Source organism: Monodelphis domestica, chromosome 5 (assembly GCF_027887165.1).
Source record: "Monodelphis domestica isolate mMonDom1 chromosome 5, mMonDom1.pri, whole genome shotgun sequence".
Classification (NCBI taxonomy): Eukaryota; Metazoa; Chordata; class Mammalia; order Didelphimorphia; family Didelphidae; genus Monodelphis; species Monodelphis domestica.
The window spans coordinates 78,958,821-78,986,668 of NC_077231.1; the positions used below are offsets into that span (position 1 = coordinate 78,958,821).

Below are 27,848 nucleotides of genomic sequence, written 5' to 3' on the forward strand. Positions count from 1 at the left end.
AATGAATGTTCAAGAATCAACTAGAAGGCACATACATATTGGGCATTAGGAACATACTATATGGGTGATCTTGGACAAATCATTGCATCCCTAATCTATAAAAATGAGGGAGTTGTAATAGTTAGCCTCAGAGGTTCTTTGCAGCGTTAGATATGTCACTGCCATTGTAGGTGCCTGTCCTCAAGAAAAAAGGGGTTTAAAAACCTGTTAACAGAAGGGGACAGGAAGGTGGCTCAGTGGGTTAACAGCCAAGTTTAGGGATAAGGGATCTGAAATTGCCTGACCCTCCCGCTCTTCTGCCTTGGAAACAACACAGCATACTGATTCCAAGACAGAAGGTAAGGGGTTAAAAAAGAGTGATAGAAAACTTTTTTTTAAATTCTCAAATTCACCCTCTTCCCGACTGTCCTATATCTGTCAAATGGAAAAGGAAAAAGGCAAATCACTCTGGTATCTTCCATTTCACTTCTGCCTTTGTATCTTTAGCATCTCAAATTGTGCCGAGAACACAGAGTAGTGCTTAAAAGTTTGTCTGAAGGTCCTTCGTTAACTTGTCCTGACACCTAACAAATCGCAATTTCCTTTCTAAGCATTTTCAAATGACAAATGTTTTTAGAATCATGTTGAAAGAAGATTCCAAAGGAATATGCCAAAAGCGATCATTGTGGAACTTCTTGTCAAGTCTGGGAAGGGGGAGAGACACCGCAAGCATCTAATTATGAAGAAAAAAATTGAAAATTTGTGTGTGTGTGTGTGTGTGTGTGTGTGTGTGTGTAAAATCTCATTTGATCAGAATGACCCTACAAAAGAAGAATTACTTTTTTTATTTATAGATGAGGAAACCAAAACCAAGAGACATTTTATGTCTTTTTTTAAACCTTCATCTTCCGCCTTAGAATCAATCACTGCAGAGGGTATGTGTATGTGTGTGTGAGATATCAAGCAGGATTGAGAAGAAACGTCCCCATGGTGTACCAGAGCTTTTGTAGGAAATAATATAATGTCTCTTATATGTGATGAAGATACTTTCTCCTGATTTCTTCAGTTGCCTAACAACATTTTGCTCAGTTGTTCTGAGATGGTAACAAATCAGCAGGGTGTTAAAAAATGAGGCAAGGACATCTAAAAATCCACTGTAATTCTGCTGTTCCAAAAGGAAAGAACACAGGCATCCTCCAGATAGTAGGGAAATTTATTACTCCCGTCATGTAAGCAGAGATTTTAAAATAAGCAAACAAAAGCCGCCTTCCGGTAAAATGGATCACCAGTCTGCGGTGATAAATCCTAGGGAATGAATATGGAAGAAACAGTCATCTGCTTGGATGTAAAATGATGGAGTTGAGTTTGAAGACTTCAAACATCCCCTTGCCGTTTGAAAATTTTAGAGAGACCTTAAAGGCCATCATGTCCAACTCCCTCATTTTACAAATGAGAAAACTGAGGTGTAGGGAGGTTAAGACTTAACTAAAGCCACAGAGCCATTAATTAACAGAATCAGGCTTGGAATTCAAGACCTCTGACCATGCCTGTCCATATTAAAGTACATAAAAATTAAGAAGAAAAGACAAGAACAATTTTTTTTTTTGTAAGGCAAAATGTATAGTGACTTGGCCATTCTCATCTTCTAATGGGTAACACTACATAGCATAACAATGACGAAAGAATGCTTTCTAAAGTAGTTTGCCCTTCTGAAAGATTTCTACAATGTGAAAGAACATTTAAAATTAGACTACACATACCAATTTCAAAAGCCAGTGAATTATGGGAAGCTCGGTGGCACAGTGGATAGAGCCCCAGGGCTGGAGATGGGAGGTCCAAAGTTCAAATCAGACACTTGCTGGGACCCTTGGCAAGGCACGTAACCCACCCCCAAACCCCATTGCCTAGCTGTTAACCTTCCACTTAGAATTGCTACTAAGATAGAAAAAGTAAGGGTTTAAGAAAAGACTCAGTGAATTACAGGATCATAGACATAAAGCTGGAAGATACCTCTAAGGTATCTTAGGTATCCAGTCTGACCTCCGCATGTAAGAGTTGGGGAAACTGAGTCACAGAGAATTGATTTACTTGTTCAAGGTCCTACAAGAAATCTCCTTAAGAGTGGGGGTTATTTCTTTCAATTAATTTATAAAGCATAGTGCCTGATACTGTTTGTTATTCTTGATATTATATCTTTATTATGGGATTTTCTTGGCAAAAATACCGGTGTGGTTTTCCCTCCTCCAGTGGATTAAGAAAAATGGAGATGAAGTGATTTACCCAAGGTCACAGGGTTACTGAGACCAGACTTGAATTTAGGTCTTCCCACCCCCAGGCCTGGCAGTCTATCAACTGCACCACCTAGCCACTCCATACTGTAACTGTAAGATGAGGATAAAAACACCTACATTCCAGGGGTTTTGTGAGGATTCAATGAAATGCCCATTTAGTGATGGACTGATCAATTAATTTAACAAAACTTTCTTTGGAAGGGGGGGGTTACAAATATTTTCTTAATAAATTAATTTTTAACATTAATTTTAAAAAACGGTCAATTCCAAATTCTCTCATTCACTCCAGTTTCTCCCTTATTGATTCAGAAGGCATGTAATATATCAATAAGATGTGAAATCATGTAAAACATATGTCTATATTATCCATGTTGTAAAAATATGAAAAAAAGTGGAAAAAAGTATGTTCCCCTCCCCCAAATCAATTTTCTAAAAATAAACAGGATTGTAGTGGTGAGGGACAATCACTGAGGAGAAAACTCTCTGTACCAAAGCAGGCTAGTAATTTCTCTGCAATTTGTTGCCTTAGATATGCCTACTCCAATGCTGTCAAAACTCAGAAAAATGGGGGCCACTAAATAGAATATATTGGGACTATCCAAGTTGTACTGACTTTTTATTTCTTTTGCCAAATATTTCCTAACTACCCTTTTAACCTGGTTCTCATGTGAGGTGTTTAACAATTCTACTGGAAAAGGCATTTATGATCTTAGCTTCAGGTTGTATAACTTGAAAGGAAGATGAAAGGGCATCAAGTTCTCATTTTACATATGGAGAAACTGAGTCTTTCAGGACACTGACTTAGGATCACCAGATCTAGAGGTAGAAGGTACTTCAGATGCCAGTGAGTCCAACCCTTTTGTTCAATAGATGAAGCAACCAAGATTTTACCAAGGTTACAAGGGAAGTGACTGGTATTAGGACTTGAACCCCTATGGACTCACAGAAGTCAGAACCAGTATTCTATCTACTAAAAGATAAATCATTCCTCAAGTGGCAGCAATCCACCCACTATCAAACAGTAATCAGAGCATCTAAGAAGATAAGCAAGAAAAAGTGCCTAAAGTTCCTGAGTTCAAGGTCCCAGAAATGGTTTTCCATATCTGAACCTGTGATGTTGATAATAAAAGTCATTTTAAAATGTTTGTTTTGTTTTTCTTTTTTACCTGGCTGAGAGAATGAAGGAACGTTCTACACTCTCAATCTTCAGTTCATTCTGATAAGCTTCCTGGGTTGGTTTTCTAACCTACAATGAGGGTGAAAGAAAAATCTCATCAGTTGAACATCAGGGGTAAGGATGAGAAAAAGAGAAAAGCCCCCTGCTTCTAAACTTAAGCCATGAACATTCACCCAGTCGGTAGCTGATGAGGCTTTCTAAGGGAGCCTGGGGAGGGTGAATAGTCAAAAACCTAAAAGGAAAACACACAGAGATCTAGGGCTCTTTCCAGTAAGAAATTGGCCAAGGAAGGAACAGTCTATTAAGCTGAGATGGATCAACACTATAGGAGATGATGACAATAATAAAAAATAGCATTTATATAGGTAGCACTTTTAGATTTACAAAACACATTACAAATACCATCTAATTTGATTCTTGCAACAATCCTGAAAGGTAGGAGCTATGATTATGCCAATTTTACAGGGAGGGAACTGAGGCTGAGAGAAGTGGCTTAAACAGGTTCTGGACTCCAATTACAAATATGTTCTATCCACTACACTATAGAGCTTAGCCTACAACTGAATGAGTCAAAGAGCATTAGTCCAAGTAATTAATGATGGAATGTACTTCTCTAGGGTGCCAGGAGCATAGATCTAAAGCTAGGAATTCAAGACTCATTGTTAAGAGGAAGAAACTGAGTCCTAGAGAATTGTAGTGACTTGGCCAAGGTGACGCAGGTAGTAAGTGGTTGAATGACCACATAGCTATTGGAAACAAGGTACAGTAAATTACAGAATATCTTCTTTGACTCCACGAACAGTGATTTTAGGTTCTGTTTATGAACCTGTAGCTGCCCAGGTCTCCTAAATGGCAAAATACCAAGAAAAAAGTAAGCTTTTCATTTAGTCATTTTCAATTGTGTCTAACTCTTCGTGACCTCATTTAGGGTTTTCCTGGCAAAGATACTAGGATAGTGTGCCATTTCCTTTTCCAGACCATTTGACCCATGAGGAAATTTGGAAAACAGGTGGAAGTGATTTACACAGCATCATTCAACAAGGTCTGATTTGAAGATGAGTATTCCTGACACTGGACAAGAGCTCTATCTTCTGCACTACCTAGTGTCCACCCTAAAAATTAGAGTTATATAAAGGTAGAATGAGTTATCCTAAAAAAAAGGTAAGTAGTGATCTCATTCACTCACCTTCATTCCAGCCAAAGAAAGCATGTTGTTCAGTTTATACATCCCAGCCTGCAAAGGTGTTGTGTACAAGAGAGCATCATTAAACTGTAAAAAGAAACACATCAAAGAACAGAGTGTGAATGAAGAACCAAAAATATGTTAGGTACCAATGCATGGAAGACCCACATGAGGAGATCAAGACCTGGCTTTCTTGGTATTTCAAGGAAAAAAAAAAACAACATTTCATTGCCATCTCCTCCAACTTGAAATGTCCTTTAACTCTCCTCTCTTTACAGCTAATATTTTTATTTGTAATATTTTCTTAAAATATTATAGTAACTCATTCATGACTCTCCATTCCCCAAAAAACTCTCAACAAATGTGTTCATTCAAGAAAAGCTAATTAACATCATTGGATAAAAGGGACATAAGTCTAGAGGAATGAGCCTGAGAATTTGTTTTATTAATATTCTGGTAAATATTTCTATATAATGGAAATCCATTTTATTTTATGTACATAAAGATATGATTCTGAGAAGGGGCCCACAGGCTTCACCAGATCCTTTTAATGTATCTGACACTGAATTTTTAAAAAATCAAAAATTTAAAAGGTAGGGGAAAAAAAACCAAGAAAGATTAAGAAACCCTTGGTTTAGAGCTAGAAGAGCATTCAGAGATCCATCTCACTTTATAAGTGAGACCTGAAAGGGTAAGCTGACTTGTCTACGGTCATACAAATTGTAAGTAGTGGAACTAATACTGAAGTTAATGTCTTTTATTTCACAATCTAGCATTCTTCATTCGACAGCAGGTTGGCTCACTATATCCCCATGATCCACCACTTTCTTGCTCACAGGGTCCTATGACTGGTGATCAAAACTCTAAAGAAAGGAATAATTATAGCAGGGATCATTGGGAATGGCTTTGAGTACAGAAGTGAATTGATTGCTACTTTCCTTTACAACATCCCAAAGCTTCTAAGAATAGTCTACACCCACAACTTCTGCCTTTCTCACCACCAGCACAGTCTTTGATTCCATTTTTTGGACATTTTTGGACAATTTGGACAGCAAACCCTACACCACTGAAAATACTTTCTCTAAGGACACTTTGTAACTGCCAAATTCAATGATCTTTCCTAAATCATCATTCCTTCCATTCTTGATGCAGCATTCACCATGGCTGACCAGTCTCTCTCCTTTGGTTTGCCAAAGTGAATTTATGTTGAACTGAATTCAACTGGTGGCTCTTCTTGAAGCCAGGAACTATGTTGTCTAGGCTTGGGTAAGTGGGTCTTTCCAGCTTGTTTGGTTGCTCCTCAATCTCCTTGCACTCCTTGAACTCTTGTCTCCCTCCTATATTTCCTAAGTGTTATTGTCTCTTAGAAGTCTCTATGCATGACTTCCAGATCCTGATTCAATTTCCTCTCTAAGTTATGAATCTCTTTTTTTCCATATCTTGTTAGTTCTCAAATGGAAACTTGTATTCTTCCCCCAATCTGCCTCTCATCTTCCCAGTTTTTATAGTTTCAGTTTACTAGGGGACAATTAGGTTCATGTTGTTGTTATTCAGTTATTTTTCAGGCTAGTATGACTCTTTGTGACCCCATATGGAGTTTTCTTGGCAAATGAATCAGAGTGGCTTTACATTTCCTTCTCCAGGTCATTTTACAAATGAGGAAATTGAGACAAGCAGGGTTAAGAGAGACCTGCCCATGGTGATATAAATTGATAAGTGTCCAAGGCCAAATTTGAACTCAGAAAGCTGAGTGTTCTAACTTCAGGCCCAGGAATCTATCTATTGTTTACTTTTATAATATTGATACAATAGTTTAAAAAAAATTTTTTTAGCTACTTACAGGGATAGTTAGTAGCCAGTATATTTAAGAGGAGAAAAGACTGAATTGAACTTTTCAAAAAGAAGAGGAAGTCATTGAAGAATTTTTTTTTAATGCACAGCAGAAAATAAAATGATAACCAAAAATGTCATAGATGAGCAGGAAAGCTTCCAAATGTACATACTGAATTTATTATAGGCTGGATATAAGAGATTCACAGCTTCACAGAAAATCAACTCCCTCTTCTTGGGTTCAACTATGAAAATGTTCATTTTATTTGATGTTTAAATTCAGAATTAAAATTAAAACATCTCATTCTTTCAGATTCAAAATGAGATCTATTTGGGTTTCAAATAGGAATGATTTTACATCTGTAATTCTAGACTGCAATTGAGACTTCATTTTGTCACATTTCCATTTGAAACAGAAATTAGCCCATTGGGTCATGCTTTCCTGAGACTCTATCCCTGCAAAATAAAAATCCATGAAACAAACAATTATATCAGAAACACACATGGCATCTTACCAGAAAAAACATCCTTGGTTGCATGACTTTCCGGGACAATTTCATCAGAGTTCCTTCTTTCAGAAAGACCTAGTCCATTCATTCAAAGAGGAAAAGAGGAATACAGAACAACTGTCAATTCCCAAGGCTGAGAATCTTACTTCTTTTTAAATCCTTACATTCTGTCTTACAAACAGTACTGTATGTGAGTTCTAAAGCAGAAGAATGGTAAGGACAATGGGGAGATAATGGGGGATAAAGAGCTAATGGAATAAAGTGACTTGTCCAGGGTCACACAGCTAGGAAATGTCTGAAGCCAAATTTGAAGCCAGGAACTATGTTATCTAGGCTTGGCTCTCAATCCTCAAGAGTCATGTAGTTGCTCGAGGCACTTCTTCTAAAATATGCCTTATTTAGGTAGGGAAGGGAAGGATAGAAGCCTATATAAGAGAGGTTGATTGAGGTAAAAAAATCCATTGTTAGTCCAGTTGGGAAAAATCCATCGTTAGTCCAGTGGCTGGCACTCCAAGTAATCATGGCCCTAGGTTCTGGGGCACAGCAAAAAGATGGTTAATTTCATTTTGCAATTGACTAGAATCCTCTCTTGGAGCCTTCTGGTATCCTCTAGAGTACATCAGTTAGCAACAGCATTTCTGTATTTGTGTTCCCCCAAAGAACCTCTTCAAATATCTAATTCTGAAAGGTTCTGCCACAAAGGAATCATTACGTGTAGTAGGTCTTATCATGCAGGTAAGGCCCAGGATGACTGTAGGACTGTTCTCAAAGGACCAGCCTAGCAATGACGTTTGCCATTCCAAACCACAAGAACCTGTGATGGGCTTCATGTTGCCTATGCCTGGTGTTGGTTGGGAAACACCACACCGAGTGGGTCTCAGGATGTTGGCACGGTGAAGCTCAGTTGGAATGGGGGGTTGGTGGAGGGAATACCAGCAATGACAAAATTATGAATCCCTGATTCATTGATGTGGTATTTTAAAAAATCTTGTCCTCCTTCCTTAGAACCAATTCTAAGACAGAAGAGCAACAAGGGCTAGGCAACTACAGTTAAGTGACTTGCCCAGGGTCATACACCTAGGAATTGTATGAGGCTAGATTTGGACCCTGGTCCTTCTCATTCTAAGACAGAACATAAAAAAATTTTTAAAAGTAACAATAAAAAGACACATTTTTGGACATGGGATTTTTTTTTTAATTAAGATTTGAACCCAGGTTTTGTCAACTCTAACCCTGGGGCTCTCCTCCACGCTACCTAGCTGCTCCCTTTTTGATATGTTTAAAGAAAGAATGAGATAATCCATCTCAGACTGAATTTAGGTATTATAGAACCAAAAAGCAGGACAAGAAGAGGAATCCTAGGAAAGGAATGATGGCCCTGGGGCAGTGTCTGATTCCCTCCAGCTCCTGGAAAGCACTCTGAGGAAACTCACCCTTCCTGGCTGTACTATCTCATGGTGTCCAGTCAGGCTGTACTGAATCTGCATGAGCTTCTGAAAGTTGTCCTGAAGGAAGAAAGAGGGAAAGTGGATGAGGGCCCCAGGCCCTGCTGAATGCGAGCCCTCCTGCCCACACCGAGATACTTACTCCCTGCTTCATGATGTCATTGGCATGGTTGGCCACCTCTATGACAACAGCGAGGGCATCTGGAATACAGAAGGACAGAAGACAGGCGACATCTAGTTATTAACTCCGAATAAGAATAAGGAGGATAATGAGCACTTGCATAGCAATTTAAGGTTGGTAGAGCTCTTTTCATATGTTTTCTCCTTCGAACCTTCTGGGAGGCAGGTGCTATCACTATTCCCATTTTGCAGATGAGGAATCTTGCAGATGAGGAAGAAGACAGGTTAAGTGACTTGCCCAGAGGCACACGGTTAGGAAGCAGGAGACAGGATCTTTAATCAGGTCTTCCTGACTCTAGGCTCAAGAGTTTGTCCACTAAAGTTCAATATCTCTTGATACAGTCCTTTCAATCAGTGAGATGACTAGTTAAACAGAGATAAAGTCAGAGGATCACAGATTCTTAGACTGGGAGGGACCACAGAGGTCATCTATTCCAGTGATGGGCAGCTAGAGGGTGCCATCGTGCACAGAGCTTCAGACATGGAGACTGGAAGACTCATCTTCCTGAGTTCAGATCTGGTCTCAGATACTTAGTAGCTATGTAACCCTGGCCAAGTCATGTAACCCTGTTTGCCTCGGTTTCCTCATGTGTAAAATAAGATAGAGAAGGAAATGGCAAATTATTCTAATATTTCTGCCAAGCTAAAAACCCAACTGGGTCATGAAGAGTCAGACATGACTGAACAACAAAAATCCCAGTGACATAAAATTGTAATAGAAATGGATCCCTAGAAAAATCGGAAGAACATAATCTAGGTTATATTATATTTTAACTGGTTTTGTTAAATACTACAAATACATTTTATCCTGATGCAGGTGCTGGCCCCAACTAAGACAACACTGATCTACTACAAAGCTCTGACTTTTGGACTATGGCAAATAAGATAAGTGATTTGTCCACTGTCTCACAGGTAGTAAGCATTAGAGGTGAGACTGGAATCGAGGTCCAAAACCAGTTGGTAGAAGTAGTATCCCATACCAAGGAAATCATGGTTCTAGTCACCCTTCCCATCTCAAATGTTTGCTGATGAAAACTAAAGAAGGGTAATAAAAATGAGCAACAGAAAATGGGTTAAATAGAAAGAGAAACAGACACAAGAGAGGAAGGAGAATACAAGGAACAGAGGGAAGAAAAAAGACAAAAACAGCGACAAAGACAGAGAAAAAGGAGAGACAGAGAAAGGGAGAGGGAGAAAGAGAAAGCACAGGGAAGGGAAAGGAAGTAGAGGGAGAGAGGGAGGGAAGGAGAGAAGGGAAAGAAAGAGAAAGCTGGAGAGGGAGGGAGGAAGAGGGGGAAGAGAGAGAAAGGGAAAAGGTTGAAGAGAAAGAGATTAGGGAGGGAAGGGGGAGAAAGGGGGGAGACAGAGAGAAGGTTGAAAAGAGAAAGGGGGGAGAGAAAAAAAGAAAAAGAAGGGGGGGGAGAGAGAAAGAAAGATGGAGAGGGGAAAAGAGACAAAGAGAAGGAAGACAGAGAGGGAGAGAGAAATAGAATTGTGAGAGGGAAGACATAGAGAGTAGTAGGAAAAAGGAGAGAGATTCTTATGGGAGGAAAAAACGGAAGTCACAGAATCAGAGATTAAGCCAAGAGGGACTTCAGCAGTCATTTAAGCCACTCTACATATTTTACAGATGAGGAAACTGAGACCAAGGCTTGCAAAGGTCACACAGTTAGGGAAGCTAGATTTGGACTCCCAGGTTTTACAACTCCAGAGCCAGCTCTCTCTCCAATATCCTAAGAGATGTGTGGCATAAAGGGCAGGACCCACAACAGTCAGAGCAGGGAATTAACTAGTATCACCACCACTTTTACTAGCGGTGGGCTCCAGGGCCAAGTCATTAACGTCTTGATGCCTTGGCTTCTAACATGGAGAAGTACTTGTGTCAACTTGATGAGGGGGCTGATGTCAGGGAAGGACTTCATAATCTCCCAAATGCTCTATTCTGTGTAGGCAGTCATTATGTTCGGGTTGCAGGCCTCCAAGGAGGTAGGACCCTGCCACAACAAAGTCACAGGAAGAGGACCAGCCTGATAAAAGATAAGGCAGGCTGGGAGCCAGAACCCACAGAGAGACCACAAGAGAGACTGAGCCACCACAAGCCTGGTTAGAAGCCAGAAAAAGAGAAAACTTTATATGCATTTTGCCCAGGTCTTTTTACTTCCTGCAGCAGTCTCCTATGATGGAAAGTGCTGGACCTGATTTAAAGAACCTGGGTTCAAATCTTGATTTTTTTCACTTACTACCAGTATTTTTAAAAATCAGATTTGTGATTTGTGATAGGGCAGTGGATAATTTAGAATCAGGTCAACTTGAGTTCAGATCGTGCCTCAGACAATTAAGAGTTGAGTGAGACGTGAATATTACCTTTGTATTTTTCTGAAGGATCAATGTTTTAATTCTTAAAAAGTTAAATGAAACAAAGTTACTTACCTTGAGTATCCCTATAATCTGCAGAGTCTTCCAAAAGATTCTTCAAATAATCTATGAAAACATTAAAAAAATGAAAAAGGCTAAGGGTTAATAGGGCATGGATTCAACGTTGCAATGGCTCCCAAAAGAGTTGGGCTTCTCTAAAGCATTGGGTATCACTATTTACACAGCATAAATCAAGAGGTTGAAGAATGTTGTCTCCTACAAAATGGATTGGTATGTAGCTGGACCTTCCATAGAACTGCTGCCTTGTTATGTTTCATATTTGTAATTGATTGGATGTCAGACCTGTGTTGTTTGGGTGATTTTTCCATAACTGAATCAGTTGCAATATATGAGCCTTCCATAATACAATTGTAAATAGCTTAAAATGAATAAAAATAGGCAAATATAAAAGGTTTCATTTAATGGGGAGTTTTAATCCTATAAATTAATCTTTTTTTTAAAAGGCTTACTTTCTATCTTAGTATCAATTCTAAGACAGAAGAGTGCAAAGACTAGACAATGGGAGTTAAATGACTTATCCAGGGTCACATAGCTAGAAAATATCTGAGGCCAGATTTTATATAAATTTCTTCTTTTAAAAAAATGTTTTAAATCAATTACATGTCATAGCAAGTTTTCCTAAATTATATGATCAAACTTATCTCCCTCCCTTCTGGGGCTGGCAGGTAATTCAATCTGAATTATACATGTATTATCAGGCAAAACATATTTCCATAAATATGTCTTCTGAACCCAGCTCAAAAAACAACAACATAGCAGTGCTAGCCTACTGAGGACACTAAGCTCAATTACCATTTGGGAAAATTATTTATTTGCCTTGAAAAACCTCAAGCTTCTCTCTAAGACAAAGGCCCATCTTTTTTAACCTTTTTCAATCTTACTGCAGGGAGACAGATCAGAGAATAATACAGACTCTTTAGAATTAAATTCCAAAGAGGCAGTGGAAAGGCACATGACGTGCATGAGTAGGATGCCAACATAATGCCAACAAAGACTTCTATGCAGGAGAAGGATGCCATCAGAAAGATGCATGATTAGAAAAGAAAAATGTCCAAACAAGGGAAATCCCTAAGAACAACCCTCAAGCTATACTGATGAATGGATCACAAGTTCCAGGAAAGAAAGGATCATGGGCTATTTAATTTGGAGCTGGCCCTCCATGTTTACAGATGAGAAAACTGAAGGCGGGGGAGTTTTCAGTAAAGTTTTCCTAAATCATACCAGCAAAACAAATTAGAGGAAGGATTTGAACTCAGCTCCTTCGACTCCAGTTGGTTTGTTCTGCCTTAACAAGGATTGCTTTGTAAAAAAAAAAAAAAATCTTGGATCCCAATCATTTAGCCTTCTAAGAAAAAAAGTATATAAAGAAATATACTTTGTTTGGTCAAAAGATGGGGATACGACAAGAACAGAATGATGTTTAAGTAATAGACACTTGTTCTATTGCTCAGTTTTGCATATTTTTTCTTGACTATGAGAAGGCTTCAATAGGCCAAGTGGTGGTTGTGAGCTCTATGGAAGGAAAGAGAAATATAGAAGAGGAAATAAAGGCAAGGGCCACTAGGAAGCATAGTTGAAATAACTCTGGGACTTTGGATATTTCCCTGTTGAGTGACCCTCAGCAAAGAATGACCTCTCTAACCTCATCTGTGAAATGGGGATAATAACAGCACTCCCAGGATCACTATGAGGTTCTAATGGGATAAAATATAGAAACATTGAAAACTCTAGAGTGCTATATATAAATTCTAGGTATTATGATAGATGGAACCCTTAAAGCTTATTCTCTCTGATGCTCAAGAGTCTGCATTGAGTTCAAATCCTGTCTCAGATAATTGGCTGGCTGACTGTTCTTGGGTGAGTACATAGCCATTCTGTTACTCCCTTTTCTCATTTAAGAAATAAAGGGGATGAGGGGCTCTAAGGGTCCCTTTTGAGATCTAAATGTATGATGATGGGGTCCCAATTAATCCACTATGGGATTAAGCAATGGATCTTTTAGTTATATTGGAAATGGGAGACAGAAAGGAATAGCATGACTTTACCTCGGTTTCTCCATCTAAAGAATAAGAGAGCTACAACAAGTGATACTGGCTTCCTCAAGTTCTAAATCTGAGAATCTAAGAATTACAAATAGGTGGCATAGTAGACAGAACAATGAGCTTAGACTCAGGAAGATCTGAATTCAAAACCAATCTCAGGAACTTTATAGCTCTATCACCACCACTAGTCAATTAAGTTCTGTCTGCCTTGGTTTCCTTGAATATAAAAATTGGTGATGATAACATCTACCTCACAGGGTCAGGATGAGGATCAAATGGGTTAATGTTTGCAAAGAACTTAGCACAGAGACCAGCACATAGTAGGTGTATAATAAATGCTCATTCCTCTCTCCCAATCTTACATTTGAGGAAAATGAAGTCCTGGGAAAACAAGTAGTAAATGGAAACAACAGATTTTGAATCATGGTCTTCTAGCACTAAAAGGCCTATGGGAATCGATAAATTTAATTGTAATTTTATCCTCAAATAAAATTATTTTTCTATCCCTATTTCCTTTCACCCTGGGCTATGCTGACTCAAGTAGCAGGAGAGATGCAGGTAAGAAGTATGAAAGACTTCCTCCTTCTCTCTCTTTGGCTCCCAGCCATACTTGTGGCTATGACTCTTAACCTCTGTGGTTCTGGCTTTCTGCCAATCCGGCAGAGGTCTCTTCTGATCTTGCTCAATCTCACATGGTCAGACCATTCCTCATCTTGAACTGAAGCTTTATCTCTCTCTCTCTAAGGCTCTCTGCCAGATCAGTGACCTGGACATACAATCTTCCCTAATCCTCTCCTACTCTCCTACACTCTCACTCTCTCTCTGCCCCCCCCTCCCCCACTCCCTCTTTCTCTCTCTCCCTCATCCCCCCTCTCACTCCCTCTCTCTCTCTTCCCCACCCTCTACCCGGCCCTTCCTCCCACCCTCCTTCTCTCTCTCTCCCTCTCTCCCCACTGAGTCACTGGCTGCCCCTGCTTTCCTTCATTTGTGTGGAAGCGAGTTGAATGATAAGCAAAAATGACTAATAATGATAGCTAATATTTATATTGGCTTAGGAAGTCCACGAGGGATTTTATTCCCTCCAGATCGGGAAAGAATTCCCAGGAGAAATGCTCACATAGCCATCCCAGGCATCACGGATGCTCAGACACCACTGTGGACATTAGTGTCCCGGGGAGATGGCATTTGTGCCCCCAGTGCTGTAAGTGCTGTAAGAATGACACACGGCTTAGGAAGCAACAGCAGAAATTGGAAGATGTAGATTAGTCTGAGTCAGCTGGGAGCAGCAGGGAAATCACTAGTTGTTAACAATCAGTCCTGAGTCTATGGTGAAACTTGGGAGGGAAAGCGAGACACTCCTTGATGTGTCATGAAACCCAGCTCCCAGGATGCGTTCCCGACCCAGCCAGGAGATTTCACAAGGCAAACGGGGGAGTGGAGCAGTCAACCCAATCAGTCAGCCTCGTTCCCCACGTCCTAGGTAGCTGGTTTCCTTCTGTCCAACCCGTTTGATCACTTTTCAAACGTGATGAATGGGAAGCTCCAAAGGATAAGGGAACTAGTATTTGCAAAGGAAAACTTGACTTAAAAAAAAAAAATTCTGGAGAAGAAAAAGATAAAAGGGGAAGAGAAAAAAGGGTTATCCTATCATGGGTTTCCAAAAAACCTCTCTGGCCACCAGGGGGCAACCTTGATAAAGGAAAGTTGATTTGGTGAACCTGGACTAAGGGCACAAAGCAAGGAGTTGGGCCCAGAGGAGGGGTCAATTGGGTCTTTGTTCTCAAAAAGAACCTGAGAATGCACCTCTTCAGATGGCCACAGCCAGTCCTTTCCAGTATCAAGCTAGAAAAAGTAACATGTATTCATTAAGTATTGCGACAGAGCTCTAGAGGGGGGTCTCAACGCTCCAGTCCACCGCTCAGCTTTATCATCCAGGGACTACAAGATGTTGGGAAATTAACGGAACCATTTCAAACCAATCAGTACCTGACTGGTAAATGCTTGTTGAAGAACAAGCTGGCCAAAGTCTGTTAGTACCTGTATGTTACACCTGTGACCTCCATCTACAAATTTGATTGCACCCTGAAATGATGAGCTTTTTCCTAAACATCATTTTTTTTCCTGCTGTAGAATTCTGGCTTCTGACTTTGAATAATTCATCCCAAAGAAGTCCTGGGCTGTTCAATGATTAAAGTCCAGACTGAAAACTTTTGTTCTAGAATTAACAGGTTTACCGGAATTAATCATTTGGTTTGAAGATGATGAGTGCATTTGGACACCCAAGGAAAAAATCTGTAAACAAACAGAAACTCCACATGAGCTTCATGAAGCACTGTCACTGTCTGGATTATTTCCGGGTGCCTATACAAATGCAAAGGAAAATCTTGGGTAACCAGGGACTCTCCTTGTCCTTCTGTTTAGGCATGTCCTGGGCATGGAATCAAGGCCAAATCTTACACCTGGAAGCAGGAGAGAGAGTGGCTCTGTAGGAAAGTGAGAGAAGGCAGGTGCCCGCTGGTTTAAGGACTGTCTACAGGAAGAGAATGAATGGGAGAGAGAGCCACACACCAGCTGATGACTAACTATTTTGTAGCTTTAAGAAAAACTGATACTAAAGTGACATTCTCCATGGAAATTCCAAATTTTAAACAAAAACTGCAAATGGGAAGGGAGTTAGGATCAGACTGATTAATTCATGCTAAGAACTGATATTTATAAAGAACTTTACATATATTATGCCATTTGATTAGTACAAAGATATGGCACTATATTGCCTTTGGGATCCCAATTTCCCATTTTTTGCTGTGGAATGAGAGTCAAGCCTAGAGATGGGAGGACCTGGGTTCAAATTTGGCTTCAGTTATTTGCTAGCTGTTTGAGCCTGGGCAAGTCACCGAACACCCATTTCTTAGCCCTTATTCCGCTTCTTTTAGAATTATTCAAAGGCAGAAAGTAAAGGTTCTTAAAGAAGAGAAAAGAAAAGAAAAAGAAGCCCATCTTATTAATGCCAATATTCTATCAATTGTGTTATATGTCTAGGAGTCCCAAAAAATATAAGCTAAGAAAGAATTTAAAATTCATCCATATTTTTAATTTTTTAAATTATTTTAAGATTTAAAAATTATCCAGAAGGCAAAGGAAACACACACCCTGGGCATGAATGGGGAGGTTATAATATATTAAAAAGAAGGAATAAAAAACTAGAATAAAGTATTTTTTTAAATGTACAACTTGACAAAGAAGAATTCATCATGTGGATCATAGGTGCAGAGCTGAAAAGACCATTTAGGCCAACCTCATTATTTTACATATAAATAATTATTTACATATAAATAACGACATAAATTACGCACATAGAATAATTTGTCCAGAGGTCATAGAGACCATGGCATAAGCAGAATTCAAACCTGGGTCCTTCAAGGCAAGAGTTTGTGTTTTCTTCTCATTGGACAACACTACCTTCTATGGTCACAATGAGAGTTGGCCAATGGGCAGCATGTGGACTCTACTGGTATCCTTGACATGTCAAGCAACAGAGAAGACAACTACTAAATCAATGGATGGACCCCCATCTTGGGGAAGAATTCATGTCAGAATATGGATGTAGCTAATGTAAGAACACTACATGGGCAGGCTTAGATAGGCTGCAATCTGCATTACTGTACATACAGAGTAGCCAACCAGAAGAGGTCACAGAATTCTAAGAGAGACTTAACAAAACACTTGAAAAAGTCTTAACGCCTACCCTCTGCCTGAAGGTCTTTTGAGGACTTTCAAGTTACAAAAATTCTTTGGATTCTAAAGTCAAACCCAATATGCACCCAACTGTGGGCTCTCTAAGGAAGTCATGTTATATGGTGAGGTATGAGCTTTAAAAACAAACATTCATAAACCCAGGTGTCATTTTTTTACCAAAGGTTCTAGGGCACTAATTAATTTGGCAACTGGAAAAAACTACAATAATATTTGTTTAATTCTTATTTTTTATCCCCATCTGTTTATTAGCCTCTGGTCACAACTGAGACCTCTATCTTCAAGAAGAGTTTTAACAGATGGTTCTAATATCCCACTTTTTACAAACATGGAAATTCTAGCCTCTAAAAGCATACAAGGAGTTAATGGCCTCCCAGCCTAGAGGAAAAGGTAATATAATATGCTATTAAAGCATCCTTTAACTTAATATAAAGTTGGAACAAGATCAAAGAAATTACCAGATCCCCATATAGTAAAAACCTAAATGATTTTTTATTAAAAAAAAAATTTAGATGATGTTTATATACAAAAATAATTTAAGATGTTTTTTAACCTGACCAAGAATTATGATTATTTTTCTATTGCTGGGGGGAAAAAATCATTTATTTAACTAAAGGGTTTATTAGCAACTTTTCTATCTGAAAATTCTTTTATTTTTTTTCCCCAATTACATGTAAAAACAATTTCCAACATTTTTCAAAGAATATTGAGTCTTGAATTCACTCCCTTTTCCCTCTCCTAATACTTTTCACCCAAGTTGAGACAGTAAGCAATCTCTAGATATTATTTGTGCAATCTGGTAAAACGGTTTTCCTTATTAATCCTTTTGTAAAAGGAAACTTGAATAAAAAAAACTAGGAAAGACAGTAAAAAAAAAGTTTTCTTTGGTCCAAATTCAGATTCTATCATTTTTTTCTTCTGGAAGCAAACAGCTAGTTACCACCTAGTTGCAGAAACAGACTGAGAATTGGGAAGAACTGAGTTCAAAATAAGCCTGACACACTGAGTAACTCTATGACACTGAATCCTTTTTATCATAAGTCCTTTGGGATAGTAACAGATCATTGTATTGCTGAGATTAACTAAGATATTTACCATTATTCTGTATAGCGTTCCTGTCAGGTGTGTATAATATTCTGCTAGCTCTTTTGGCATAGTCCAAATTGCTTTCCAGAATGTCACCAAAAACTTTCTACGAAAGAAATTGTCTTCTGCACAAATGACCGGATGACCTCCAAGGTGCTGTCTAGGATTCAATCTATGGTCCTGTGAACTTCCTGCCTCTGTTCTTGCTCTCTTTAATTTTTCTACTGAGATACATACAGATCTACTCTGGACAGACTTTAGCTGCCAAAACTATAGTGGCAAATATTAAACCTAAAAGCTACTCTGTCCATTTCTGGCAAGCCGCATGCTGCTGGTCCACAGCTTTACTCTTAAACTGGCAGCTAGGTACCACCCAGTTGCAGAAAGAGACTCAGAATTGGGAAGAACTGAGTTCAAAATAAGCCTGACACACTGAGTAGCTCTATGACACTGAATCGATCGCTTAATATCAGCCTCAGGGTCTTCCAATATAAAATGGGACAACAACAGCAACTTCAGGTTTGTTGAAATGACAAAATGAGGTAAGATTTATAAATCACTCTGTAAACCCTAAAGCGCTACATAATGGTCTATTATTTAAAAGAGAGATAAGTAAGACAAAGTTTTATGTCTTTTATGTTTGGCAGAGCTTGGAACCTAAACAAAGAGAACTTAAGTACTTTGGAAATACCGAAATATCTTTCAGGGATCTCAGATGATGCCCAAGAGAAGTGCAACCTGGGAAACATTATTTCTCTCCCAAGGGAGGCAGGTTCATTTCTTAAAGGTCTCCAAAGATTACAACAGAAATCGAATTCTCTTTATCATGAAAGTGCCTCTTTACAATTCTCCCAAAGGGCATGTAGTGGGCAGGGGGACAAATGCTATGTAGAAATCACCCCTTCTAAGTGGAAGTCTTGGGAGAAACGCACCAAACCAAGGATACCCTTGCCTATAAACAGGGGACCTTGGCTTCTTGTTACTGTTCCCTTTATAACCTTGAGTGCCAAATTTAGGATCCAATTCCCTAAATAAATGTTCCTCTTGGGATTTTACTTAGGGTCGAAAACTCCCACTGATACAGGATTGATCTCAACTGGCTATATGTGAAGTTACCTCAACAATTTTCTTAGGTGTATTTAAACTTTTTGGCTTTAAAAACACATCATTAATCATTTTAATTAGGTTTTCCTCTCATTTGTAAATGGAAATTTCTACTATTTAAACATTATTGTTATTGTAGAATCCTTTATTTTGACTTTGTTTTATATTTCAGGGATCCTCCAAGCTCACTCCCTCTCTCTTTTGGAGTCTACAGGAAAAAGTCTATGGCAGTTAAATTTTATTAAGAGCAAGTACTTATTAAGCACCAGTTATGAAGGGTAATAATGCTTTGCAGAGTGGAGAGAGCACTGCGGTGAAGACTCTAGGCAACTCAGTCAACCTTGGGAAGCCTCAGTTATCTCAGCTGAAAAATGTGGGGACAATAGCAACACCTGGGTCAAAGGGTTGTTGTGAGTAATTACATAGAAAGTACTTTTGAAAACTGAAAGAATTATATTGTTATTAGCTATTATTATTGTTACGTACGAGGCACTGTGTGCTGCAGTTTCACTTGTGGAAATTGTAGAGAGGGAAGAGGGAAGAGGAAAAAGGGAGAGGGAGAGTGACAGAGACAGAGAGACAGAGACAGAGACAGAGAAAGAGACATAACACGAAAGCCCTTCGGAGAATTTTTATTCTACAGTGACAAGCTCTAGCACATGGAAACATCTACCTGAGGACCTGGGTTCAAATTCGACCTCAGAGACACTTCCTAGCTTTGTGACACAGGGCAAGTCACTTAACCTCATTTCCCTAGCCATTGGCTTTCTGTATTAGAGTTGTTAATAAAACAGAAAATAAGGGATTAAAAATAAAGTGGGGACAAAGGCAGCTCCCTTGAAAGTCTTGCTGTAAGGATCAAATAAGATAATGTGTAAAGTCCAAACTGTAAAGTTCCTATAATGTAAAGTGCAAGCTGTTAGTAGTAATCATATCACTAAAATTTACATATTTTAATACCTTAAAGTGATGTTCATATATTAATATAACTACTTTTATTGATAATTGTCATCATTTGAGATAAACTAAAAGGTTTAGGATTTTTCTGCATTATGTGGGATACCTATTTTTAAAAAGAAAACCCTTACCTTCCATCTCAATACTAGGTCAATACTAGGTCTTGGTTGTAAGACAAAAGAACAATAAGGGCTAGGCAATGAGGGTTAAGTGACTTGCCCAGGGTCACAAACCTAGGAAGTGTCTGAGGCTATATTTGAACCCAGTACTTCCCCACTCTAGGTCTGGCTCTCAATCCACTGAGCCACCCAGCTGCCCCATAGCCTCATTCCTGCAAAAACTCTTCAGTTTCCGAAGGGCAGAAGCAGTGCCTAACTAATTTGTTTAAAACATGCCCAATTAGAATTTGAATGGAAACATTTAAAGTCCTTTGCCGACAGTAATAACTGAGAGACATTCTAATGACAGCAATAGAACAGGCTTCCAAACCCGTCCTGGGGCAAGAGTCTCAAAGAAACTAGACAGTCACAAAATAAAAATTTTGATCTAGAAAACAAACCCACAACACAGATAGTGTCCTCATGCAAACTACAGCCTCACTCAACAACAAGGTCATTTCTACCACACGCTGAGTTGGCCTAATGATAATCAACGTGATTATAGAGCGGGTGCTTACACGTCTTTTACATGCTCAGTTTTACAGATCATGATGCACCTTTTAGAAGATGGCAGGGCTCTTATTTGCTGTATTTTACAGAAGAAAAAAACGAGACAGCAAATTCTGTGGCTGCCTCCCAGGATCGAAATCAGGACACAGATCTTCTATTCCAAGCTTTCCTGAGGACACCGAGCTGCACTGCACTATTTCTGAGGAAGACTAGAAATTTTGGAATCTAACTAGAAACTGTAAAAAAAAATAATAAAAAAAATAAAAAATAAATCCATCTGGAGGTAAGATGTAAAGGAAGGAAGGGGGCACTGGCAGCTGAAGAGGGGACCGGAGTATGAGTCCTACATCCAACACTGTCTCATCTTGGAAACTAGAGAAAGCCCCTGACACTAGGTAAAAGTGAGACCAGGATTTCTTAATCCTTAATGTGTCCTCAGACCCATTTGCAGGAGCCAATGAATGTTTTCCCTGAGTCAGGTTTATAAATAAAATACAACATGTAACAAAGGAAACAAATTACATTTTCCTCAGTTGATTACCTCCAATCTAATCCCATCTACCTTATTTTTAGAGACCTGCTTAAATATTCTTACCACCATTAGAATGGAAGCTCCTTGAGGGCAAGGACAGTCTTTGGCCTTATGGTATTCCCAGAGCTAGTACCATGTCTTATATACAAGAGGCACTTAATAAAAGCTTAAACTCTAATGGTTATCAAAACATTTTAAATTATATATTTAAAATATATAATATAATAACTTAAATAAAAAATTTATAAAGGGCAGTTACAGTTGGTAGTGGGTAGAGAGAAAGGCTTGGAGATGGGAGGTCCTAGGTTCAAATCTGGTCTCAGATACTTCCTAGTGGACAAATCACTTAATCCCAATTACCTAATCTTTAAGGCATTTCTGCCTTGGAACAAATACTTAAGATTGATTCTAAAATAGAGGTTATGGTTATCCCCCCCCACCCCCCAATGGCTAGGAATTAAAAAGCCCTAAAGACTTGGGGGGGGGGGGGAGGGGATAAAAAATGCACTTTCCATTGTAGTTAAATACCTCAATGAGGTAACTAAAGAGGTCGATAGACTATTTAGCATTCAGCCTGGAGTCAAAAGGACCAGAGTTCAAATCCAGAATCAGACAGTTAGTTGGTTGTATAACTATGGACAAGTCATTTATTTTATTTGCCTCAGTTTTCCCATCTACAAAATATGGTTAATAGCTACCAACTTCCCATGGTTGTTGTGGGAATCAAATTGAGATGCCATATTGAAAGAGCTATGAGAACCTGTTATAGAAATCCAGCTTCTTCCAGAATGTCTCAAAGGTCCCTGTTTATTGTCATATTCCCAATTCTTTTAGCCTCTCAGACATGCTCTGAACTGGGCCAGGTAGTGAAAGGAGGATCTTGTAACTGTTCTTCTTGTTTAGTGATTTGTGACTCTGTGGCCCCATTTGGGGAAGACACTGGAGTGGGTGACCATTCTCTTCTCTGGCTCATTTTACAGATGAGGAAAGCAAGGATAATGGGATTAAGTAAGTATCTGAGACCAGGTTTGCACTTAGAAAGAGTCACCACCTAGCTGCTACACACACACACACACACACACACACACACACACACGCACACACACGCACACACACGCACACACACACACACACACGCACACACACGCACACACACGCACACACACACTTCCTTCCTTTCTCTTTCTCTCTTCCCATCAATTTCCCTCCATAGCTCCCCTCCCCCCTTTTCCTCTCTCTCTTCCCCTCCCTTCTTCCTCTCGCTCCCTCCTCCCTTGTCCCCCTCTCTCATCCGATCCCCATCTCTACCTCTCTCTCATTCTCTCTCTCCCTTTCACTCTCTCCCTCTCCCCCTCCCTCCCTCTTCATCTCCCCACCTCTCTCCACATTATGTTTGGGTTGGAAGACTTTATTTAAAAAAATGAAACTCTAATTTCTACTCAACTTTCTTGTGAAGAAAACGAGAAAGTCCTGAGCAAACTCACCCTGAATCTCGAACTGTAACCGTTTACAGCTTGGATTATAAGGAAAATATTTTGACACATGATTGACAGAAGCTTGTTCTAGCCACTTTCACATCTGAAAAGCCAAGGCTTCTTCTGCCACTAATAACATGACTAGATTCCACAGCTGGGGAAACAGCCCGGGCTATCCATCGCAGCTTTATGATTAGGTCTTTTAAAATTATCTTGCAAAAACCCAGGCCACAGCTCACCATTTCCTTCTATTCTGCAAGCAGGGCCCAGTGCTGACACAGGACAACAGAGGTGAGGCACTCCCTCCAAGTCCCCTGTCTATGTTTGTCTAAGGGACAATTAGACGTCGGTAAGCATCTGGCACACCTGGGCCAACCCAGGTCCTGTGGATGGAGGGGGCTGACTTTACCACCAGCTGTTTGGTTTTGTTTTTGAAGATTTACTTTCTGTCCTAGTGACAACTATGAAACAGAAAGACAACAGCTAGGCAAACAGGGTTGAGTGACTTGTCCAAGATCACCTGGCTATCCAGTGTCTGGGGTCATTTCTGAACCCAGGATGTGCCTCCTCTAGGCTTGGCTCTCAATCTCCTGAACCACCAAGACTAGACTCTGGATGAGCCAGACGTGGAGCTCCGAACAAATCGGGTTTTAGGCTCCTGACTTTGATTTTCGGCAATCACCGAGGACTAGATGAACCAGGAAGAGCCACATTATTATATAATCATGACATTCCATGCCATGATACTGAAGAAGGAAAAAAAAAAGATGGCATTATGTAATACTGCTTCAGAGGGAAACACCCCTCAGAGACGGGGCCAGAGACCGCTGCTCATTTCCAGGAAATTATGATGAAGGAAACTCAAGGCCAAGACTCAGGTTCCTTCCCAAGGAGAAGTTCAGTGTTAGGCCTGAGGACCTAGGATGCACGGACAGATATCAGGAAAGCTGCAAACTTGGATGGAGTTTACTTTGTAATCTTACATGGTTGTTGCTCTTTAGTCATTCAAGTTCTGTCTGGCTCCTCTTGACCCCATTTCACGGGTTTGGGGGCAAAAATAATGGAGTGATGTGCAATTTCCTCCTCCAGCACATTTTACAGATGAGGAAACTGAGGCAAGGAGGGTTAAATGACTTGCTCAGGGTCACACAGTAAGTATCTGAGGCTCAATTTGAACTCTGGAAGATGAATCTTCCTGACTGCAAGCCCAATATTTTGTCCACTCAGCCAACTGGACGTTCCTACCTGCCACATAGTAGGTGTCTCATAAATGCTTCTTCACTAATTCTCTTCTCTATCAAACTAGTGTATTTAAATATAAATAGTGGCAGTGTTTAATTATTTTTATTGGTCTTTTATGACGATATATTAGAAATCCTTTTTTGTTTTAAAGAAACAAGTTAGATTCTCTCTAAAGGGTGATACGAAGACAATGTAGCAAAGAAATTTTTTTTTTTTTAAAGAATTAGGACATCACCAACAAGGACTCTTAAGAGGGTTCAAGATGAAACAGGCTTCCATCTCCATATAGAGATAAGGGACTCAGCGTATAGAAAGAGACAGTGATTTTTTGGATGTGTGCAATGTGGATATTTTTTGTTCCCAATTGGGGGAAGGGTAGGTATAAAGGAGAGAAGATTTTTGATGATTTAAAAAATAAAAATAAAAGACCGGCAAAATAGCTCATTGGATAAAGAACCAGGCCTGGAGATAGGAGGACATGGGTTCAATTCTGGCCTCAGACACTTCCTAGCTGGGTGACCCTGGGTAAATCACTTAATCTTAATTGCCTAGTCCTTGCCACTATTCTGACGGGGAAACAATACTTAATATCAACTTTAAGACAGAAGGTAAGGCTGTAAAAGAAAAATTGCTCATTGTTTTTAGGGCAGTGAGGTAGCCTAATTGTAAAAGAAAATTTAAAATATCGGTCAGGCAGTAACAATTTCTCAAGTGTTTACTATGTTCCAGGTACTGTGTGGTTAAAAAAAAAAAAAGGAACAATTCAGTCAGTCCCTGTCCTCAAGGAACTCTCAGTCTAAAGGGAGAGACAATCAGCAAACAATTATACACCAATAAACTACTTATGAGATGGATAGAAGATAATAGAGAGAGGGAAGCCACTAGAAGGTAGCGAAAGTGGCAGGGAAGGTACAGAAGAAGGCGATGGTACCTGTCAAAAGCAGCCTGTATTGGGGGATCCTCTGGACAGGCTTGAGCAGGTAGTGTCTAATCGCCAGGTTCGCACACCTTGGGCTCATCTGTAAAAAAAGCCAAGCAGGACAAATGTCAAGAAAATCAAACAACCACAGGAACCAGATGGGAAAGCGAGAGCAGCACTCAACTTTTTAAATAGCCAGGAGCTCCAGCCAGGGCATCCGCTTGCAAACATGTGGACATGTTTTTATTTGAACGAACAGCTGTTACTCTAATAGAGAGGATCGGCCAGATCGGTGGTTCAGCCCATTCCTTCCCACATCTGCCTGCTTGCTTTTTTTCTTTTATATTTTCTCTTTCTCTCTCTCTTTCTGTCTCTCTAATCCCCCTTCTCCCTCCCTCCCTCTCTCTTACTTTCTTGCCCTCTCCCTCATTCTCAATTTATCTCTTTCTTTGTTTCTCTTTCCCTCCCTCCCTCTCCCCTTCACTCTCCCTCTTTCTCAATCTCTATCACCCCCTTCTCTTTCTCTCTCTCTCCCTCTCTGTCTTGTCTGTCTCCCTTCCCCCCTCTCAATCTCTATCACCCCCGTCTCCTCCCCTTTCCCTCTCTGTCTCTCTGTCTGTCTGTCTCATTCAACTCCCTCCGCCACCCCAACCCTTTTCTTTCAACCCTTACCTTCTGTTTTAGAAACAATATTGAATATTATTTCCAAGGCAGAAGAACAGTTAAAACTAGGCAATGAGAGTTAAGTGACTTGCTCAAGTCATATACCTAGTAAGTATTTAAAGGCATATTTGAACCCAGGATCTCCTGTCTCTAGGCCTGGGCTCTCAAAAGCCACCTAGCCAAGCCCTGACCAATTTTTCTAAGGAAATAGGAGATTCTCCATTTACTAAGCCAAGCTTGGTGGTGCAGGGTGTGTGGTTCCTGGTTTTCTTGATCACCTCCTTTTGGCTGAGAACAACTACATTCCAAGTCCTGAGTTAACCATCTCAGCTAGTAGGCTTTGAGAGCTAGTATGAAGTTCCATTTAGTTGATATGTCAAAACATAGATATCAGATACCTACTACAGATGGAAAAATAAACCGGTTCCAATATTGAATAGATGAGTGAAATGGGAAGGACACTGGCCTCGGAGTGAGAGGATCTGAATTCAAATGCTGCCTTTCCCTTTTACTAAATATGTGACCTGACCTTATTGGGTTATTGTGAGGAAGACAATAAATCTGGTTTATTTTTTGTATTTCAGGATTTCTCTACACACTTCCTCCAACTCAAATTATTGCAAGAGTGACAAATATCTCTCCAAGCACAGGGCATCCAGAGGAAAGCCAGTGGGATTCAGGAACTCGAAGCTTTGAACTTAACCTTACAAATATGGTGATTTAAGCTTTGTCAATCTTAAAAACAGTAGAAAGGTGAGGGGATCTCAAATCCGAGGGAATGGGATTGAACTTTTTCTCTGTCACAAAGATCCTGAGATGAATTACTTTGACTGTTTCTTATCTTTGCTTTAGTTAATTCTTTTCGTTTATATTCCCAATGATGGAATTCATGGCTCATATAAAGAAGGTTCAACTAAATGGACATCCAAAGTCTCTTCTAGTTCAAAATCTATGGTACCAATCAATCAAATAACAAGAGAATAAAGACTGATGAAATTACAAGACTCTAAAGGTAGCTTTGCAGATGGCTGGTGACCCACAGGAATGAAGATTATGACTTGAAACCATGACTATAAAATTCCACCTCAAATATAAGACAACTAGCAAGTGGGTTGGTAGTGGATAGAGCAATGAGATGAGAGGCAGGTAGAACTGAGTTCAAATCTGGCCTCACACATTAGTTGTGTGACCCTGGGCAATTCACCTAACTTCTGTTTGCATAAATTCATGGAGAAGGACACAGCAAACCACTCCAATATCTTTGCCAAGAAACCTCCATGGGGGTCACAATGAGTCAGACAACACTAAAGGATGGAGCAGCAAAAAAAAAGAAAGTGGGTGGAAGAATGTTTTTGTTGGCAGGATGATTTAAAACAACAATGAATCAAAAGAAACAAATGTGCAAGAATTACCCTAAATTCTTTTATTAGTTAAGTTACTTCCTCTTTTCTGAAAAAAGTCCTTCAATTTAATAAAAAATTTAGTAATTTAATAAATTTAAGCAATTTAATAAAAATTCAGTTTTTAAATATATCATTTATTTTGATATTCATTTCATAAGATTTTTTAGTTCTAAATTCTCTCCCTCCCTTCAACCTCTCCTAAAGAGAAAGCAAGCAATAGGTTACCAATTACACATGTGAAGTCATCCAAAAGAGATTCCCAGAGAGCCACGTTCAGGAAACATTTACTAAAGCACCTACTATGTGTAATTCACTTGAACAAAGATTTACTCAATATTTAGACCATGAGCTCTCACACTGGGGTATGTGAATGTGGAATTTGATAAAAATACTCAAAACAATTGATTTCCTTCATAAAACTATTTTTATATTATTAATTTTACAGTTATATGAGATCAATAAAAGCCTTGGACAGTTTTCCAAAGGAAGGACAGCTGCACTCTCCTTCCCGTCGATTTATATTGTTAAAGGTTTCAAATTTGCCAGGGGTTTACACCTATGATTTATTGTGTTTCTTACAACAACCCAAAGAGGTAGGTGCTGTCCTCATTTGCATTTTATATATGAGGACACTGAGGCAGATAGAGGTTATGTGACTTGCCCAGGGTCACACAATAAATGTCTTAATCCACATTTGAACTCAAGTCAAGTTTTTAGAAACTAAAATGAGCCAAACCATGTATCCCATGCTGCCTCTCATACTTGTTTCTGTTGAGAGCCTAATAATGATCATGTAATATAATAACACCACATGTTAAAAGAGCTTAGTACCTTTGTATCCAAGCTGTTTAAACAAGGGAAAGGCATCCTGACAACAATGCCCTGGTTTCACCACTGAGGAAATTGAGTAATCGAGAAGCTAACAATCTCGGGGCCACAGAAGAGGTCATTGAGTAGTGTTGAAATCTGACTCA

General features: G+C 39.5%; 1 protein-coding gene across 1 annotated transcript in view; it reads right to left on the reverse strand.

The window, feature by feature from the left end:
- The window catches only part of FGD6 (FYVE, RhoGEF and PH domain containing 6), a 175,365-nt gene that overhangs the window by 26,085 nt on the left and 121,432 nt on the right, over positions 1–27,848 (reverse strand). Inside the window, exons 8-14 of the mRNA XM_007503223.2 lie at positions 24,821–24,908; positions 11,025–11,075; positions 8,557–8,615; positions 8,403–8,474; positions 6,976–7,044; positions 4,634–4,717; positions 3,437–3,516 (exon numbers count right to left, since the gene is read on the reverse strand). Of these exons, the coding sequence (XP_007503285.2) occupies positions 3,437–3,516; positions 4,634–4,717; positions 6,976–7,044; positions 8,403–8,474; positions 8,557–8,615; positions 11,025–11,075; positions 24,821–24,908 (503 nt within the window). The remainder of the gene's footprint in view (positions 1–3,436; positions 3,517–4,633; positions 4,718–6,975; positions 7,045–8,402; positions 8,475–8,556; positions 8,616–11,024; positions 11,076–24,820; positions 24,909–27,848) is intronic.